Source organism: Poecilia latipinna, unplaced genomic scaffold (assembly GCF_001443285.1).
Source record: "Poecilia latipinna isolate Pla-1442-1.1 unplaced genomic scaffold, P_latipinna-1.0 Scaffold742, whole genome shotgun sequence".
NCBI classification, from domain to species: Eukaryota; Metazoa; Chordata; class Actinopteri; order Cyprinodontiformes; family Poeciliidae; genus Poecilia; species Poecilia latipinna.
This window is the reverse complement of record NW_015113358.1, coordinates 122240-142193: the sequence shown is the minus strand read 5'-3', so window position 1 is coordinate 142193 and position 19954 is coordinate 122240. Positions and strand designations below refer to the sequence as shown.

The 19954-nt window shown below is 38.5% G+C and overlaps 3 protein-coding genes across 10 annotated transcripts in view; 2 read left to right on the top strand and 1 right to left on the bottom strand.

The window, feature by feature from the left end:
- Positions 1 to 4313, top strand: part of p3h2 (prolyl 3-hydroxylase 2) — a 56688-nt gene extending 52375 nt beyond the window's left edge. Inside the window, exons 6-15 of the mRNA XM_015045763.1 lie at positions 206 to 295; positions 639 to 679; positions 810 to 901; positions 994 to 1121; positions 1251 to 1346; positions 1717 to 1867; positions 2092 to 2209; positions 2298 to 2373; positions 2599 to 2739; positions 3696 to 4313. Of these exons, the coding sequence (XP_014901249.1) occupies positions 206 to 295; positions 639 to 679; positions 810 to 901; positions 994 to 1121; positions 1251 to 1346; positions 1717 to 1867; positions 2092 to 2209; positions 2298 to 2373; positions 2599 to 2739; positions 3696 to 3788 (1026 nt within the window). The 3' untranslated portion in view covers positions 3789 to 4313. The remainder of the gene's footprint in view (positions 1 to 205; positions 296 to 638; positions 680 to 809; positions 902 to 993; positions 1122 to 1250; positions 1347 to 1716; positions 1868 to 2091; positions 2210 to 2297; positions 2374 to 2598; positions 2740 to 3695) is intronic.
- Positions 4314 to 5818: 1505 nt separating this feature from the next.
- On the bottom strand, positions 5819 to 11067 carry ccdc181 (coiled-coil domain containing 181). 8 transcript variants are annotated; one of them, XM_015045758.1, is made up of 8 exons: positions 10671 to 11061; positions 9586 to 9690; positions 8149 to 8648; positions 8012 to 8088; positions 7662 to 7939; positions 7407 to 7553; positions 6437 to 6594; positions 5819 to 6065 (listed from the first exon to the last, which is right to left on the bottom strand). In XM_015045758.1, the coding sequence occupies exons 2-8, from the start codon at positions 9682 to 9684 to the stop codon at positions 5894 to 5896; spliced, it is 1431 nt and encodes a 476-aa protein (XP_014901244.1). In that variant the 5' UTR covers positions 9685 to 9690; positions 10671 to 11061; the 3' UTR covers positions 5819 to 5893. The 8 variants fall into 8 exon arrangements, with proteins under 8 accessions (XP_014901244.1, XP_014901246.1, XP_014901245.1 ...); XM_015045760.1 differs by having other exon boundaries at positions 7407 to 7573; positions 7662 to 7715; positions 10671 to 11060; XM_015045759.1 differs by having other exon boundaries at positions 7662 to 7873; positions 10671 to 11058.
- A 362-nt stretch (positions 11068 to 11429) lies between these two features.
- LOC106955523 (oxygen-dependent coproporphyrinogen-III oxidase, mitochondrial-like) lies at positions 11430 to 15281 on the top strand. Its single transcript, XM_015045761.1, has 7 exons — positions 11430 to 12317; positions 13062 to 13205; positions 13291 to 13401; positions 13536 to 13677; positions 14060 to 14278; positions 14539 to 14643; positions 14728 to 15281. The coding sequence occupies exons 1-7, from the start codon at positions 11780 to 11782 to the stop codon at positions 14810 to 14812; spliced, it is 1344 nt and encodes a 447-aa protein (XP_014901247.1). The 5' UTR covers positions 11430 to 11779; the 3' UTR covers positions 14813 to 15281.
- The last annotated feature ends 4673 nt before the right edge of the window (positions 15282 to 19954 follow it).

Below are 19954 nucleotides of genomic sequence, written 5' to 3'. Positions count from 1 at the left end.
TGTACAAGTATGGACATTAAAAAGTCCGACTATCTTTATCTTTACCTCAATATTTAACAATTAATCACGGTTCTTTCTTTAGATTCAGTGTATCTTTAGTAGTTTAGTTACTTTCTAATATTTGTATAATAATGAACGCTTATATATTTGTATACTTGTAATATTATTATATCATTAATACAGATATTATTGTGTTTGTCTTTAGGAAGCTGAACGTTACTTGACGAGGCACCAGCTGGAACTGGAACTCCTTCTAATGGGCAGCAAAATAATGGGCGTCGACTTCACTGAAGGGGTGAGTTAATTTTAGTATAGTAACATTTGTAATTTAGATCCTTTTTTTGTCATATTACTTTTGATCTTTGAAGCATGCCATGAGTAGTAGCAGCTAGCAAGTTGCTCCCACTTAAATAGTAGTTTTGCCCGGAAATGATAGAGACACTGTCCACATGTATTGGAGCAACAGGTGTCTGGCAGAGCCGCAATTCACCACTGTTTCTGCAGCCAACAGCACCACCTGCTGGTCATGCTACGATATTTCAACTTACATGCAGCGAAATCCCGTCTGAATTTGATGAGCTTTTAGGAGCGCGTAACGTAGCAAGCTACTAAGAGGCTTCAATTTGTCTCTGATGCAGAATTACTGGAGCAGCACAGGAGGAAGGGATGATTCCAACAGGTAAGATGAAGCACCAGAAGCCAAAACCAGTGATTTCAGTTGATTTTTTTTAAAACACCAGCGTGTCGCCTGTATGAAACTCACTAGGAGTCTCTCTCAGGTCCAACAGTTGTTGCTTCTGTTTCCTCAGGATTCCCTCTGGAACAGATGGTTGGATGGAGTATGTTCCCATTTCAGAGAAGAAAAACATCACTGTGATTGTTTCGCAGCAGCTTAAAGAAGGTAAGCCTGTGAGAGGCTGTTGCTAAAGATCTGTTAATGTGATTGTTATTGAAACGGTAGGAGGCTTAATTAAGGTGCTTCTGTGTGTGTAGGTGGCCCCCTGCTGTATGACAGTGTGCAGCTAGTGCAGAACTCCGTGGCTTTGAACGGGACCCAGCGGGTTCTCCTCGATCATGTCATTTCTGAGGAGGAGTGTGCAGAGCTCAGAGACCTGGCACATGTGAGCACATCGTAAAGTTATAATATCAGGGGTAGTCTTAAATATAAACCCAACTCTATTGGTTCAGTGTAGAGGGGGGGGGAATAAATGTGCCTGAAGCCTATTTGTGGGTTTATTTCTGTTTTCCAGGCAGTCACCATGGCAGGAGACGGTTACAGAGGCAGGATGTCTCCACACACTCCCAACGAGAGGTTCGAAGGAGCCACTGTGCTAAAAACTCTGCAGGTACACTGAATGCTAATGCAGACAGCTTCCTTAGTTCAAACGGACAAATAAAAATCAAGAATGTCCTGAAAGGGCCAGTCGTGACAGTAACAAACTGTTAATATATTAATAAGTAGCTGTTTCTGCATTCAATGAATACTTCTTAAAATTAAATAATGTTGAATATATGTTCACATTGGTGTAATTTGGTATTGTACAGATAAAAAAAAAACTGGTTTGAACACACAATTGATATCTTGAAGGTTCTACTCTGAACCTGGGAGGCCGGATTTGGCCCCCGAGCCTTGAGTTTGGATGTTGCTTAAAGAATAATGTAACTACACTATACAAGTCCTGGTTTTTGCTTGACTACATTTTGTCCTCCTTGCAGTACGGCTACGAGGGCCGAGTGCCCATGAGCAGCGCTCGACTCTTCTATGACACCAGCGAGCGAGTGAGACGGATCGTGGAGTCCTACTTCATGCTCAACTCTACGCTGCACTTCTCCTACACACACCTGGTGTGTCGGACAGCCATCACAGGTCACTAACTCACTCAGCATAAGCCCCTAAAGCCCCACCATAGTTTATTTTGGGTTCTTTCCATGACTCTTTTTAATAACACTTAGGTCAGTTTACGGGCAAAATTTGTATCTTTGGATTTCCATAATTAAAAACTGCTTTCATCCTCTTATTACAAACGTCCATACATTTATTGATTTGTTTGTTTGTTGAGTGGTGGGTTTATTATTTGTTGTTCCTTGTAGGCCAACAAGATCACAGGAATGACCTGAGCCATCCCATCCATGCTGACAACTGTCTGCTGGATCCAGACGCCAACGAGTGTTGGAAAGAACCACCAGCATACACATACAGAGATTACAGGTAGGACAACGGTGTGCATCTTCAAAGCATGGTTTAATCCAGTGGATTATATAATCTCCTATTGATTTGGTGTCCTTTCCCTTTTCAGTGCACTGTTATATCTAAATGGAGATTTTGAAGGAGGGGAGTTTATATTCACAGAAATGGACGCCAAAACAGTCACGGTGAGATGGTTATACTGAAAAAAAAACAGATTTAACTTCATAATGGAAATCCTAGAGAAGGAGATAACACCAGAGGTTAATTTATATGTTCGGAGTTGGAAGATAATTAACGATGAAATAAAAAAAATTAAAAGCAAATTTTCATCTAGCTTGCAAGTGGCTCAAAAAGAAGAATATAATGTGATAATATAAACAAACTAAATTTGGATCTTCTTTCTTTTTCAGGCATCAATAAAACCAAAGTGTGGTCGGCTGGTGGGTTTCTCATCAGGGGGAGAGAATCCACACGGCGTGAAAGCCGTCACCAGTGGGCAGAGGTGTGCTGTGGCTCTGTGGTTCACCTTAGATCCCCTCTACAGAGAACTGGTAAACAGACGTTAAGGTCACTTCAGTTATTAGTCTGGTTTCAGTTTTACCTGCGGTGCTTTTGGAAAACGATTAACACCGCAGGATTTGTCTGCAGCCGCAAAGTGAAAGTCACTTTAATAGAACTCTGTGTGATGTATCAGCAGTGATAACCTCATGTTTGTGGAGTAGGCTGATAAGAGTGCAGTGTTCTGAGATTATGTTTTGCGTTTGTCTTTAACCCACACTGAGTCTGTACTTTTTAGAATCACAGTTCTCTGTCATAAAAGCTGAAAGTATTTTGGAACGTCTCATACAATTTTCACGGAAGAATTTTTTTCCTCCGTCTTTTTTGTGCCTCATGTTCCTAGAAGCCTTCATATGAACGAGTACACCACCAGACTACATCTAAATAGTTTACCCTATTTACCAAACTAGAAACAACTGGACAAGGCGATGAATAACCTGTATGTCTAAGCTTATTCCTATTTTTGAACACTTACTAATGTTTAAAGACCCATTGCTATTTCTCAGTGATTCAGATAAAAAATGGCATTGCTATGAATCTTCTTTTACGATCTGACTTCTCATACTTCCTCATCTGAGTCATGGTCCTAAAATATACAGCTCCGGAAAAAATTAAGAAACCACTTAAAATGATCAGTTTATCTGATTTTACTCTGTATGTTTGAGTAAAATGAACATTGTTCTTTTATTCTGTGAACTACTGACAGCATGTCTCCGGAATTCCAAGCAGAAATTTAGTATTTATTTGCAGAAAAGGAGAAAAAGATGCAGCGCTCTCAGACCCAGATCTCAAATAACAAGTTAATATTCGTTTAGAAACAACAATGCTAATGTTTTAACTCTGGAAGAGTCCATAAGAGTTTTTTATTTGCTGCAATATATGAACAAAGCTGTTTGTTTTTCTCTTCTTTCTGTCTCACCTGTGTCTTTTTGTCTCCATTTTTTTCCAGGAGAGGCTGCAGGCGGACGAGGTGATCCAGGCTTTGGACACGCAGTCAGTTTGGGGTCAGGGCCTCGCCATCAACCCTAAAGATGAACTGTAGAAGCGGTCTAAATAGAGAAATCTCCATCGCTTCTTCATTATCTTTATCAATGAAATCCTTTTTTGCTATTTATTAAACAACGTTTGGATCAGAACATTTCTATTTTTGTACTGCGCTATACTGAAGTGCAAAGTTAATAATAGTGTTGTGGTATCGGTTTTATTTGTACCGTCAAACTTCTGTTTGCCTTTTGGACCTTTTTCCAGTAACATCCTGTTGTTTGGTATTGTTTTATGCTGTGAACTGTGAAGTTGAGGTTTCACTGTTTTGGGTTGGGATTGTTTCCGATCTTAATTCAGAAAACTCAGAGGTTAGTAACAAAATATACCTGAAACTTTTATCACAACTAAAACTGATATAAATACATATGTATTATTACGCACACACACACACTAAGATGTTACTCAGTGTTTCAAATTGCCAGTAATAATTTTCAAGGTTGGTGGTACACTGTTTCTCTATTTTGGAAATTGCAATAATTGGAACCTGTTCCATGCTGAATACATAATTTCTAAGAGCATTGTACAGTTTTGCACATTTACTGATATGAGAATGGTGAGCGCGTGAGTATTTGATTTATTTATGTTTTTTAGACAGCTGATGTCTGCATTTCATATGAAAAAGTTTTTTTGTTGTTTTTTTTTCATGAAAGATGCCAGCTGTTCCTGTTTCAAGGAATATGTTTTTATGAGCATTTATTACTTCATGCCTGTATTGATCATGAGGATGATGATGCACTGCAAGTCAAAACTTAAAGTTTCCTTTGTGCTCTCAATATTTTTATTGTGGCCTTAAGAGGGAAGCCATTTTTGTTTAAGTTAACATAAAACGTGTGTTCATGCATAGAAATAAAAAAGAAAATGAAATTGTTTATAATTTATTTGTCTATTATATATATATATGTATATATATTTAAAATTATACATCAAATATTCATGAACGTAAAATGTGTATTTCCCAGGCACATAGGGCCATTTTATAGCACAATCAAATCTCTATATGACTTTAGATTTTGATGAGGAAATAATATTGTAACATGATGTAACTTGAATACCTGAAAGGTGAAAAGCAGTTTTACACAACAGAACTATAATTTTTTTGTGTAAAACTGCTAAATCTACAAAAAAAAAAATACATTCTCCATGTTAATTCTCTATCTAGATAAAGTCCTCCATCCCTTATTGTTTACTTTAATTATACTGTAGGTCATCCTCTTATTAAAAATAGGCTGCTGTCCTACTGCCTGAAGAGCTGAAAACAATTTTACCTCCAAATTCAGGCATTTTCGTCAATGTTTATCAGTCGATAAACATTTAATTCAACATGAATCATAAACATTTAAAACACATTTAAAGAGGATGCACCATCTTCTTAGCTGTGCTCAGATTAACTGTTCAGAATAACAATGATGCACTAAGTCAGGATTTGGACGTACAAAAATAGAACTGAGAGCAATGAAGAGCATCAAAGATCTCCCTGAACAGTCACTTTTCTAAGAATTAAGACTTTATTGCCATTTCAGATACTTGTGTAGCTGCTGACTATGAATGTTTATTATAGTTTGGAATTAACCAAAATGTAAAAAGTGCTGAAATTGTACTGTCAAGTTTTTCTTAGACACAAAACGATAAAACAACCTTTTTTTTTTTTTTTTTTTACATCTTTGGACATACATGAGTAGAAGTTTTTCGTTCATGAGAATGAGCTTTGTCTACATGAAATTAATCAAGCACTCTGATCAAAGGCATGCAATGAGAATCAATTAATCTGTATTTTAGGAAGTGCTTCATACAAAGTAACGTGCATCTGTTGCTACACAGAACATAATTCATAGTAAAAAAAAAATAAAATAAAAAAGTCACTCAATTTACTGGATGATTGATTGAGGTCTGCTTACATGAAAGGAGGTCACTGCGGTTTCCTTTTCTCAAAACGTATTGTAACACAGCACAGAAAACAATACAATATAACACAGAGAACACACAATAATATTTCATTCATACCTTGCAAACAGATATATATGATAAAAATCAATTTCAGTTGCAATTTTTAATAAGCGCTAGATGTTGCGTATGAGCTAGGAGGGTGTGCGCCGCTTGTTTGCCTCAGTAGCGGTAGGCGGAGTCGTCCGTGAACTGGAAGGGTCTGGTTGCATTGACGGCACAGAGCAGCTCAGTCATTTGGCGCGCACGCCGCACCTCCAACGCCACCCTGCGGGAGTGCTCCATGTGTAACAGCTGCTGTGCTCGCTTCTCGTCCCGTTTCCGCCTCAGCCACCTGGAAAAGGCAAGAAAATATTGTCTAAAAGAAATGATTTCGACACGATAGTTAGTCTGATGATTAAGACTTTTTAGCAGGTGTTTTTCTGCTCTGTAGACCAGATCCCCACAGGAAATGTTTGTAAAATTAATTTTGTAATATTTACCCTTCTCTCAACATCAAATTTAGAAAGCAAAGCTACAAATATAACATACTTTACACCAAAGGTCTATAATATCTACTTATTATGAAAGTTCACAGTTTACCATCTCCCTGTATAATGTCTGTATAATGTAAAAAAAAGCTGAGAGGTGGAATTATCTAATTATTCGCTGTTTGTTACTACTATTGACGACTTTGAATAAAACAGGAAAGGAGGTCACACTCACTGATTGAAGGCACGGTCACACTCCTGGCGGCTGTGCATTAGGCAGTTACACTCCTCCTCAAGTTTCCTGAGCTCCACAACCTGTCTCTCTCTCTGCACTTGCTCTTTTTTCTTCTGAAGCCACGACCTGTAGGCCTCCTCTGGGTCATAGACGTCTCTCTGTGACCGCCGGCAGAAGTGGAGACAATTCAAAAATTGTGAACGTTTTATTTTTTTTTCTTTCTTAGTTGGAAAGTTTATAATCTGCAACTTTTGAGGAGGCAGAGGCATTTTTGTAGGATTTTCTTTCTGAGTATGACACACCGACTTCCTTCGGCATCATGTTTCAGTGCCAGTATTGAGGGTATTTTTGCACAGTGAAGCTGGAATGAAGCGAAGCAAAAAGACTTCCTTCAAATGTTTCAACTTGACTTGGAATCAACATTTAAATGATTAAAACATTGACAAAAAGTTTCATAACATACATTAAAATTGGTTTTGGCATTGATTATTAACAACCCTACAAAAAAACTCATGCACTGTGCATAAACACCATCTTCAAGATAGGAATCCAAACAATTTAAATGAACTCCTCCAGTACTGACTAAGAGTCCTCCAGTATTCAGTTTGTACTACACCAGCGTCTTCCTGGTGGCTTGACATTTAGGCTCACAGTGTGAGCATAAAAACCTCTAAATGGCACTGTAGCGATAACCACCTATTCTCACTCTCCAAATTATTGTAGCTAATTGAAGGCTGAAGGTTGTTTTGATCACTACGACCCCTAAGATTAAAAACTGTTTCAAAATGTTTTATCTCAAACATCTCATACAAGCTCCAGTTCTGCATTAGGCTGCATAGTTATCTTTTTTGGAGATTATCACTGAGAACAACTGCAGGCTGCAGAGACTGTGATCTTCATAGAGAGGAGGAGATGAGATCCTTCATATTTCAGTAGTGGATTAATATTTGACAGGTTTTGTGCTGCCTACCTTAGCATTCATCCTCTCTATCTCCTTGGCACGATGAATCTTTCTCTCCTCAAAAATCTGTTCTCTTTTCTTTATCAACCACGACTTGAAGGCCTGCTCGTTCTCCTGTTTCTTTAGCTCCTCTTCCTCATGCTTCCTCTGCTCTGCCTGACAAGAAGAACGACAATCTACGTGAGAAAAAAGGTTACCAACGTCAGAACTGCAATACTGCAATGCAAATATCTACTAATTGATTTTTCATTTTTATTGTCGCACCTCTCTGGCAAGCCTCTCCTTCTTCTCCTTCATCTTCTGCAACAGGTCTTTTTGCTGTGGAGAGAGAGCATAGGTCGCCTTGGAAGGAGTTCCTGTCGCAGACTGCACTCGCCTCTTGCCGTTTCTCATCAGAATCATTCTCTGGCCTTGGGTGGCCGAATTGGGTCTGGCCGAATTGGGTCTGGCCTTGGGCCGAGTCGGAGGTCGCGGCGCTTTAAGTTGATCAGTGCCCAGTTGAAAGGAGGGTTGGAGGTGAGCAGACGTCTGTGTACCGTTACCTACATTATTTAATATTGGAGGGAGGAGACTCTGGCTCTCCATATCCTTCATACTAACAAGGTCAAACTTACCATCTTTTTCCACAAGCACTTTACTCTCCTTAGTTTCCTGAAGTCCTTCAACACTAGATCTTCTTAATTCCTTGCTGTCGTCATAAGGAGAAAGCGTTATCTTCTGTGATACCTCAGACTCTGCATCTGAAACCGTGGCTCTGTCCTTGCTGCTAATTTGTCCACTAGAGTCAATGATTAAGTTGGACAACATCCCTGACACCACCGATGCTGCACCTGCAATCAAGGCTCTCTCCTTTTCTTCATCAGTGTCATCGGAGTAGCTATCTGAAAGGGGTGGGGGCACCACCAGGTCCACCAGTGTGTCTTTAAAGTGAAGCCGTCTCTGTCTCGTCATATCTGGCGTGTCTTGTTCCTCTAGTTCCTTGTTGGCCTGCTCGATTTTATCCAAGATGTACATCTGTTCCTCATCTGTCTGCTCATCTGTCTCAGGAAAAGGTGATTCTGTATGTAGTGATGTACTCGCCTGGTCCATGTCATAGCCTAACGGCTCCATAGGAGGCGGCCACCTTTCTTCATCCTCTTCCACATGGTCTGGTTTTTGTTCCCCGTTTTCATTTCCTATCGCTTCTCCTGGGGTCTCTTCCTTCTCCAGCTCTTTGTCTATTTCTGCGTCTACGTCCCCATAGTCAGAGCCCTGTTCAGTAGATGAAACAGACATTCATTACTTATATTGTAATGTAGACAAAAGCCCAAGCACAACACTTAGACTTTGACAATCTGCTTGTGTGATAGCAGATATGTCTGATTGCTCATCAATGATGCATTGGGGAGTATCAGACTGAAAGTATGCCACTGCATGTGAAAAGCATTGGTTTCACATGCAAGCGGTGAGATGTGCCAGATTGTGTAACTTAACACTATTACCCATCACACGTTAAAGGAGCTCTTAATGACACATTCAGTACACGCAGAAGGGAACTCCGAACATACAGAGCCTTGCTGCAGTCGCATTCATACCGTTAGTGTCATTACAACCACAAATTTCATGGCATTTAGATTATAATAATTATGAAGTCAGAGAGAAATGATAGTTTACGAATACAATTTTGAAAAGTGTGTCACTTACATTAAAATGATGGGCAATTGTGTATTGTTTATCATTTTCATTGAAAATTGTGATACAATTTGTGATATATATATTGTGTTATGATATAATATAACTGATGATGTAACACGAAACATAATTCCTTATTTTTACCGTTTTTGCTCTTTGTTACATGAGAGCATTGGTGAACATCAGTACAGTCAAAAATACAATTAAATCTAATTAAATATCATTGCATGATGTATAGCAGTATATTTGCATTATTAAATTCATGTGGTCTTTTGTACATGTGTACATTTTATTTTTGAGAGTAGTATTTATATTTGCAGTTCCGTCAGCTCGCGGAATCAAAGAATCAATTCCGCGAGCTCTTGGTTGCTTTGACAGATGGTGTGGCAGCTGTAATGTGACAATATGTTGAAACCTCAAGAGGTATAAATACTTTTGCAGTACAATGTGGATTCACCCCAGAAAATAAAATGTATTGATGTCCCACAGAAAAGGAAAAAAGCAAGCAGTTGGTTACCTGTTCACTTTGGCCCTCCTCACTGATTAGCCAGTCAAGATCCTTTTCAAAGTCGTCTTCATAATCCTCCTGAGACTTGGGTGAATTTGCCTCAGTCATGATCTGCTGAAGAGAGACAAAAAGACAAAATGTTAAAGAAATTTGGCAATGATTTTAAGTTTTTTTTTTTTTTACAAATATAGCTAATTGTTTATGGCCATACCATGAAGCTGATCCACACTGGGTTTTAAGACATTCCTTAAAAGTAATAGGGAAAATCCCTTCGTAAGTTTTCGTTCCTGTTCCATAGTAAATATACATTTTGGCTGTACTGTATTGCAATGTAAATATATATCCTTATTTAAACCAAAATATGTTTTTTTTTTTGTATTTTATTTTTATCAGCATCTCCTAAAAATATAAGCACAAATCTAAGACACGTGTTTTATCACATGTGTAATAGATATGTGGTATACTGGATCATTCCAATACATTGGAGCCCGCTGGATGTAAACTACTGATAGCGGTCAGAGTGAAAAGTGCAATTAAAAATTCAGTGATCTAAGCAAATGGCTGTTAACATAAAGACGTCGTCTGAAGTACGAGACCAGGATTCAACCAGTGTGTGCTTCAATAAGCAAAACAAGAAAAACACTACAATTGTGCTGATGTTAATATGATATTTACTTAAAATGTGATGCATAGTTGTTTGGCAATGGCCATAAATAACTTATTAAATCGACATCACAGAGAAATAAAGACAAACTCTGTATATATTGTCTGTGATTTGTCGCCATCTGGTGAATAATAGGTGGTATTGCATAATTACTCAAACTTTATTTCTTTTTAAACTATAAATCCGAATCCCGTAGCTAAAACAACGGCTATATGTTTAATTTTAATTTGTGTAGTATTGTAAAGTGTAAGAATTTACAACACTGAACTCAATACAAGCAAAGACAAAAATATCCCCGTTAATCTGGTTTATTTTTATAGTTCTGCTAACAGAGATAAGTAAAATAGGAAAACTAAAAGTCGCGAGAGTAGCAATCAACACTGATCTTTTCCTCTTTCAGGCTAGACAGATATAGACAAGAGATTCTTACCAGATGAATGTTAGCTATTCCACTCACCAACAGGCTGCGCAGATACCTGCCGTCGATGAGTTAGGGAAATAAATTTATATTGTCGGATTGTTTCGATGTTATTTCTCCATTTTGTTGACCCACATACTGCGTAGCAGTCTGTATGTCAACACCTGCGATCATAATCTGGCCCGAGTCTCTTCAGCCTTAAAAGCTTTAATAGTCGTGTCGTCATGGCAACCAACAACACGCTTTACCAAAGCGCATGCGTACAAATACGGCCTGCTGTAAAGATACTATTATATTTCACACATAAGGGTCTATTCCGTACCTTTATGTGTTTTGAAAAGTTTAGTTACTTCGGTTTCATCTACGTTAAGCACATTGTACAGATTAATTACACACAGACTTATGTTTTCATATTTCTGTTGATTATAAATTTCCGCTAAACTAATGAAAACAGAACATTGATGATTAGAACATTGGGCTTCATGGATACCGTAGTATTTATAAAACATGCTTAGAAGTTGATCAAGAAAATCCGACAAAAGGAGTCTCACTATGCTAATACTGAATATGACTGTATTTAAAATTGCAACTAAAATATCAACTGCAGCTCTATATAAAAATCTAGATACATAGATATGGTAGATAGATATTTGGTATACTGGATCGTTTGAAATTTATCATTTACTAAATAAAAGGTTTAGTATATTACCAATCAAAAAAAAAAATTTACAGATAATATTAAATGTATGTCGATCCCCTTTTTAAGTAATCCGAGAAACGGGGAGCGCTTGACTTTTTTAATCATTACGTAAAACACTGGGCAAATGTGAAGTCCATGAACGTTACATCCGTTTCTAGCATACGGCATTCTGGGTCTTGTAGTTGTCATTTAACATTCTACTCTTTGTTATTCCCTCCTTGGACACGTTAGAACTACATTTCCCAGGTAGCCGTTATCAGTACCCAGAAACCACCCGCCCCTTTACTGGACAGTTTTTAAAACACGACTAATAGCACGTAGGCATGCAACTTATGACAGAGTCAAGAGTTGTTCCTACTCATTGATCAGTTATTGTTGTCACTTCACTGAAGATAGCAAAACTTAAGTGTTTTTCTTGAAAATGGCGTCCATCGTTCTTTTATCGGTAAAGCAGACGGCTCAGACCAAAGCAAAACGGTGTTTGGGTTCTCGATTAAAGGGTCTCGCAGGTGCTGGTGGCCCATCCGCGACTTTCCTTCCGGGAAGGGAATGGCTTTCCAAAGACTTGAACTTACGGTTCATGTCCCACGGGACCGCTGGTCGGTCTGCAGCCGGGACAACTAAAAGGGGAGCCCTGGCGTTTAGTGGTGCGGTGGCGGTGACCGCCGCAGCGGTGGCGGGCTTTCTGGCTAATGCTAATCACTTCCAACGGGCAGAGATGGCGACCACAATCCCCCAGAAGGCAAAGAAGAAGAAGGAAGAAGAGGGGGACATTGCGCAAAGATGTAGGGGCTTCATGTCGGTCCCAGTGACTGACATCAGTGTACTGGAGAAAAGGAAGGATGAGATGAGCACCAAGATGGAGATGCTGATCATGGAGACGCAGGCTGAGTTCTGCAAAGCCCTGGAGGAAGTGGACGGTGGGACATTCAAGGTGGACAAATGGCAAAGGAAGGAAGGTAATAAGGGAATCACTGGGGTAGCTAGTGGTTTACACTTCTCTAGCAGAGCATACAAATACAAACACTGCTCTTAAAGGGGCAGTAGTATGTAAAATTGACGTTTCTTTGCATCAGAAACATACTTGGAATGTTGCCTTGATTCTTTCATGCATGTTTGAAAAATCCTTTAGTCTCCAATGACAACCATTCAGCTGTGCAAAACGCATGGGCAGACCTAGCACCGCCTTCGAGGTCCAGCTCCTCCTCCAAGCTGCAGTTTCCAAGCTTCCCAGCTTCTGGCTCACTGAGCAGCCGTCCTCTCAGACTCCCCCAATAAGCTCCTTTAGACTGACCAGAAGCAATGAGCAAACACCTGGTGGAACTTAGCATCTGCTAACCTCATTATAAGAAATACTGCTCAGTGAAATGCTTGAAAAAAAGTTGTTAAAGGTTTAATAGAAGAACCATGTTGTGATGACTTCCTGAAGGTGGAGTTTCAGAAAGAGCAGAATCTTCAAGGTGTTTAAATTTTGAAGTCAACTTTCTTTTAAGTCATATGTGATATATATATAGCATTTTTTAACAACTGAAGCTACTTGATTGTGCTAAAAATTGCACAATGTGGCTTGAAAACACATAATACTTCCCCTTTTAATACTGTGGGAACATTTTGTAAATGCATGGAAGAGACAGGCATGCACTTGCAATATCAACAGATAAATGCATAAAACAACAAATTTTCACCATTTTGTTTGTTTTTAGGTGGTGGAGGAATCAGCTGTGTGATGCAGGATGGAAAGGTGTTTGAGAAGGCAGGAGTTAATGTGTCGGTGGTGTTCGGGTATCTGACTGAGGAGGCTGCGAAACAAATGAGAAGCAGAGGGAAAGTCCTCAAAGGGAAAGACGGTGGGTTCTGCTTAGAGTTATACTTTCTCCCTTCACACCTTCACTTCAGGTATCTAAAATAAAACTTGGCTCTGCTTTGCTTCAGGTAAGCTGCCATTTTGTGCCATGGGTGTGAGCTCCGTCATCCACCCCAAGAACCCTCACATACCGTCAGTTCACTTCAACTACAGATACTTTGAAATAGAAGAGGAGGATGGTGAGTCCCTTTTTAAAGTATCTGTGTCTTGTGGCTCTATTGACTTTGTGGATTAATGATCAGCTTTGTTTCTTCTCCCTGTTGCTTGTGTTGTGTGTGTGCGTGTGTGTGTGTGTGTGTGTGTGTGCTTTCAGGCTCCAAGCAGTGGTGGTTTGGTGGAGGAACAGACCTGACCCCGGTGTATATTGACAGAGACGACGCCTTTCTGTTCCACAACACCCTGAAGGAGGCCTGTGACAAACATCACCCGAAGTACTACGCAGACTTTAAAAAATGGTACAGCTCCATCAGTGACTCTGATGTGTCTTTGCACAGACAGGCTGATGTGTGTTTTTAGGACTGATTCCAGTGAATTTGTCTGGATGAATTACAATGGGTGTTCCCTCACTGCTGGTTGGTGATAAGAGGAAGTCTCTCCCAAAATCTACAGATGCAGAAGAAAACCGTTGAGCAATGCTAGAGGTCATAAATGACTAGTGTTAATGTGGACAGGAAGGGTGGGGAAACGATTTTTCAACATTTTGTTGTTTTCTGTTGTATAGATGGAAGAAAATGATATAGTATCTGTTCAGGTGGATGTGTTTGTTTTCCAGATAAAACCTTGACTTGAAGTTTTGTAAAGGTACCAACTTCCCTGTTCACTTTTTGTGTCCTCCAGGTGTGACAGGTACTTCTACGTCCGTCACAGAGGAGAGACCCGGGGCATCGGAGGAATCTTCTTTGACGACCTTGACTCCCCAAATCAGGAGGAGGCGTTCAACTTTGTTAAGAGCTGCGCTCGAACCGTGGTGCCCTGTTATCTTCCCATTGTGAGGAAACATCTTAATGATTCCTTCACTCAAGAGGAGAAGGACTGGCAACAGGTGCGACGAGGAAGGTGAGTGGAAAATGCATTATATCACAGCTGATGTGTTTTTGGGGTAAAGGAGTAAATTTAGTTGAATGGTGTATTTGAATAATAAATATGCAAATGCCATTGTAGAAATTAATTGTGAAGTTTAGCATTTCATATTTTAAAATTATAGCAAAGCACCATGAACTTTGGAAAGTTGAATTTGGAAAAGTCATTCAAAGCTTAATGTAGGAGCCCTGTAATATGAAGAGTCTGTTCTTTAGAGTTACAATTTTGTGTTGCAGATATGTAGAGTTTAACCTGGTATATGACAGAGGAGTAAAGTTTGGCCTTGCTACACCTGGCTCTAGAATCGAGAGTATCCTCATGTCGCTCCCCCTCACAGCCAGGTAAGTCATTGACTCTCCTGCTCTCTGTCCAATAGTAATCAGCCGTCTGTGTTGCCTAGTAATCGACTGCTCCTTCCTGTCCAGGTGGGAGTACATGCATGAGCCTGGTAAAGGTTCCCGGGAGGCGGAGATGCTGGAAGTACTCAGAAACCCAAAGGAGTGGGTGTGAGCGCCGCAATCACAAGTTTACAGAAACAACCTTTGTAGTATTTTGTAAAGCTGTAACCTGTTTTACCAGACCTGCGTTTATAAGGAAATATCAGGTTTCATCAGTTGTCTGAGGACTTTATTTGCACTGTTAATTTTCCTTCCTTCATGTATTTTCAAATCAGCCTTTTAAAAGCTTTAAGGATAATGTTTAAGAATTGAGTTTTGTGCCATTTGTCTCTTCTTAGTTGAATGAATCACATAAATTACCTTCATAGATTTCCTGCTTATAGATCTGTATCTTTTTTACTCATAATGGCAACCATAATTCTTTTCCTTTCTCTTATTTTTTAATATTCCTGTGACTTGAATTAGTCCTCTAATCTTCTCATGTATTTATTGAAGCACTGAAAGGGAAAAGGACAAACTGAATGTATGTGCTTTTACCACTGATGTACCAGAAACAATAAATCAGATTTTGACATATCCCTATGTGCTCTAAACATTTAATTTTGTTTGATCAATCATCCCTAAAAAGCAAGAATAAGTTGAAGCTGCAGGGAAGTGGTGTGCTAAATTATATAATGGATTTATCTGAGTTACCCAGAAGTGGGAAAAAATGTCAGTCCAGTGCGTTTGTATAAATGTTTCTCTCCACCTCTTGCATTAATTTTCATAGTGTACAATCCCCCATAATTTATAATTTAAAAGAGCTGTTGAAAGGATTTAAATGTAACATTGAGTTGATTGTCCTGGGTGTCTTTAAGTTTAATTGGATGGATAATTGAGAATGCAATTCAAGAGAATTTCCAGCAAAATTTATGCCAGCTTACTGACATACCTTGTATTATATTAAACATAAAAATATTAATTTGCAAAATCCTAAGAATTTTGTACCCAAATGTGACACAGAACTGGCAAGAGTTCATTGGGATGATGTTGGTCCTTAATGAAGTAAATGAGTGTTATGTTTACTTTATTAGTAATTCTGTGAACAAGTTCCTTTTAAGAGTACATTTGCCAACTCGGCACCTCCGAAGCGCGCAACAGCCACCAAGGGATGGGGTTTAATAACTGAGTGAGTAATTTAGAACTTCACTGCACAATATTTCTTATATCTCCAACATCTAATCTACATCCACCTAAACGATTTAATCCATCATGTTATTTATGTTAAATGTAGCATGATGGGTTAAAAAATTATTTAATCAATGTCATGTTTCCATTTTATTTCCTTAAAACTTTTCAGCTGTGATGACCGCATTATGTTATGCTAATGTGAGATTACAATCTAAAGCAGATGTCACTGTGTAAAAAATAAAAAAAACCAATGCAATACCAACGTTCACTTACTCAGTAGCATTTTGCATATTAAACGTTATCTGGAGAGTGACAGCCACAGTCTTCAAGTCACCTTTAGAGGTTTCCCCATACACGCCAACTGGCTTAAGTTCCACTCTAAAATTTCCTGGTGAAAACTAAAACCATTTATCGATGCATGCAGTGACTGAGTCCGAGAAATCCAAAATGTCTTGTTGTTTGGACCTCAAAACAGAAACTTCTTTGCCCATGAGTTGATTGGCGTGTTGTCCAAAATGTTTTCCTCCTTCCGCTGAACCATCTTCATTCTGAAACCGCACACTTCCTCATAAACATCTGTGATGCACAATTTTGTTTTTCCCAGTTTTTGTTTCTTTACAAGCTGATCAAAAGCACAACCAATGTTTTGGAAAAACGGATACTGAGACACAGTTATAGATCTTGACTTAATATCAGCTGACAGCTGATGACAGGCGTGCTTGCAGGCCTTGTGAGTGATGCCAGGCAGTCTGCTTTCAAATGTGATCAGTGGCATTTCTTAATAGCTGGTAACCAGAGTGGTGCTGTTCAAATGTGACATTAGCAATATTCTGTGACATGCCCAGCTTCTTAAATTATCAAGTCACAGAGAAATATCTCACAGACACTGAAAATATTTTGCTGCTTCCTTGGTGTGAGACAGCTGATAAATGTACTGGGTCACCTCGAGATGGAGGTCTTGCAAAACATCCCCCCCCCCCAACCTCTCCCAAGTCGTTAATCCTAAAATATTATCATTTCAGTTTTAGTTCTTCACATCTTATGACTAGGAGGATGTGAAAACATTTTCATTGATATTAAACTGAGGAGGGATTAGACTGAAATGTGTTAAATTTAAAATCCCCTATCGTTGAGTTTTTAAAGTGTTTTCTGTTTGCACATTATGTACATTTAAAGATAAAATCTGACAACTTACATCTCTGTTAGATCTGTCACAGTCTTGAAAAAAAAAACACGTTTTTTTAAGTATTCCAAAATTATAGGTCCAAAAATTAGTAAAAGTAGATACTTTCTCAATTCCTTGTGGGAAATTGTTTGGTTTCAGCAAAAAATAACTACATAAATTATATTTAGTGTATGACATGGTTAAAATTCAGAGGTGAAAATAGGTGCTTTATAAATTGCTGCTATGCTTCTTTTAAAGCACAAACAACACAATGCAGTATATGCATACTGCTGTATGTTGTATTATAGGCCTTGACACATTACTGCTTTTCCCTATTCACTATAGTTTTTCATGTTTGTTTGTGTTGTAGCTATGTAGAGTTTAACCTGATGTATGACAGGGGAATAAAGTTTGGTCTTGCCATGCCTGGCTGCAGAGTCCTCATGTCGCTCCCCCTCACTGCCAGGTATGTCATCGACTCTCCTGCTCTCTGTCCAATAGTCATCAGCCGTCTGTGTTGCCTGGTAACCGACTCCTCCTTCCTGTCCAGGTGGAAGTTCATGCACAAGCCTGTTAAAGGTTCCGTGAGGCGGAGATGCTGGAAGTACTCAGAAACCCAAAGGAGTGGGTGTGAGCGCCGCAGTCACAGGTTTACAGAAAGAACAACCTTTGTAGTAATTTTGTAAAGCTGTAACCTGTTTTACCAGATCTGCGTTTATAAGGAAAAGTCAGGTTTCATCAATTGTCTGAGGACTTTACTTGCACTATTAATGGCCTTTCCATCATGTAATTTCAAATAAGCCTTTTTAAAAGCTTTAAAATAATTTTTGTAATTGAGTTTTGTGCCACATTTATCTTCCTAACAGAATCAATATTAGTACATTTTCCTAGAAAAATATTTTTTTATTTTCTTTCAATTTGCCAATGACTATAATTAATTTTCTCATATTTGTTGAAGCGCTGTGCTTTTGTGCTTTTACCACTGATGCTCCAGTAACAATAAGTCAGATTTTTGATCTATACCTATCTGCTATAAACATTTAATTTTGAGCTTGATCAATCAAAGCTAAAGAACAGGAATAAACATTGTGTCATTCTGTCTTATGTGAACAATGACTCCACTTTCTTTGCTTGAGCAGAGGTGTAAACAACACCACACTTTGGTTCTGGGTCATGTTTCAGAGGATTATTGTGAATCAATGAAAACATAAGACACATACATTGAGCTTTCTTTAGCATCGAACAGGAAGGTTTATTCTTCTTCTGTGTAATGAACATGCTCCATATGCAGTATATGGTTCTCTAGTTTTTGCAGTAACCTAAAAATAAGCGTCAATTTTACAAATAAAAAGACCAAAATAATGTTCTTTGTGTGACAACCGTCTCCGAATGTGCAAAACACAACAAATTCAAAGTGAACTCAAGAGTCCCTGAGCCAGCTTTATTCGACAACCTGTTCAACTAATATGCATGCATCAAAATACATTTTTACTTACCTGCGGTATAGAAAAGAGGAGACACACGTAGAGATTCATTTAGCATCTAACAAGGTTTTCTATGCCACCAATGCGGGAGGCGCCCCCAAGCGTTTATATGTGAAATCGTTCTGAATAAATGAAACAACACTAATGAACTTAAAAAAATTAAGAATTGAAAAAGTAAAATAATCTTTTACTGAAACACTAAAGAACTTAAAAAAATTAAGAATTGAAATAGTAAAATGATCTTGTGGTACCTATTTTCATACTTAGTGTTTTCATTTACTTACCGTAATACTTTTTTTTTCACCCCTCTTCCTATGCTACAGCTTAAACCTGTTTTATTACACATGTTTGTCTTTTTTAAGTTTAAAGTCTGTTTCTATGTTGCTACAACTGACTCAGACCAGGGGACGTTTTGGAGCCAACAAAGTCCTTTGAAAGCAAACGACACTCACTGGCACCAAGACATTGTGTGGAAGCTGCAAAGAAACAGAAGCATCATCTATCTAGGGTGATCTGGGACCCAACACGCAACCCAAGGCATTTTTAGATTATTCTCGAAGCATCATACCTAAATGAGAGGAAATAAAAACACTGTTAACCTGGATTTTCTATGTCCAAGTGAAACCTGGTTAACTGATAATATCCCACTGATATACCAGAATGTAAGCGGTTGGGAAAGACAATTCTGTAGGGGAGAGAAGGCGTGTGCTCATTTATATGATGGATTTATTTAAGAGTGTTACCTGTAAGTGAAAATATATCAGTGCAGTGTGTTTGTATAAGTGTTTGTCTCTCCCTTTGCATAGAATTTAGCATAATTAATTTAGAAGAGCGTTTTAAAAGGATTTACATATAACACTGAGGTGATTGTCCTGGGTGGCTTCAGTATGGATAACAAATTGAAAGCAGCTCAAGAGCATTGTCAGCAAAAATTTGGGTACAGTCAAATTTTAAGCGTAACTGGTAAGAAGTTATGGGGATGACGTTTAGATCCATAACCAGACAATTGAGTGTTGAATCACATTTACTTTCAGTGTTAGTCATTCTGTGAACAAGTTCCTCAAAAAGAAAAAAAAAACAGGTACAGAAAACAACCCAGCTGTCATGGTTGTCAGATGACATATGACAATTACTGGAAAAAAAATAATTACGGCCTAAAAACTTCTCAGAAATAGCAAAATAGCTGTTTTGCTCATCTTTAGCAATCTGAGCAATTGAGTGATAAAAGAACATTTAAAATCGAAAGCTAAATATGATAAAAATGTCCTTTCAGAGGCAAGAGATGAGTAAATGATCTGGAAACAACTAAGCAACTTAATAAATCCTAGTAATCGTACCAATTTCAATCATGAATTGACAATGGTAGGGGAAAAATGCTGCTCAGTTTAGCAACATATTTAATGACTTCCTCAATTTATTGGTTAAAGATTTAATC

Coding starts and splice junctions, on each gene's coding strand:
- ccdc181 (XM_015045754.1), bottom strand. CDS start 9,684: ATGACTGAGGCAAATTCACCCAAGTCTCAGGAGGATTATGAAGACGAC. Junction 6,595..7,406: donor TAGAGAGGATGAATGCTAAG/GTAGGCAGCACA, acceptor CGGCGGTCACAG/AGAGACGTCTATGACCCAGA. Junction 6,066..6,436: donor TGTGACCGTGCCTTCAATCA/GTGAGTGTGACC, acceptor TGCCTTTTCCAG/GTGGCTGAGGCGGAAACGGG.
- LOC106955523 (XM_015045761.1), top strand. CDS start 11,780: ATGGCGTCCATCGTTCTTTTATCGGTAAAGCAGACGGCTCAGACCAAA. Junction 13,678..14,059: donor TACGCAGACTTTAAAAAATG/GTACAGCTCCAT, acceptor TGTGTCCTCCAG/GTGTGACAGGTACTTCTACG. Junction 14,644..14,727: donor TCGCTCCCCCTCACAGCCAG/GTAAGTCATTGA, acceptor CTTCCTGTCCAG/GTGGGAGTACATGCATGAGC.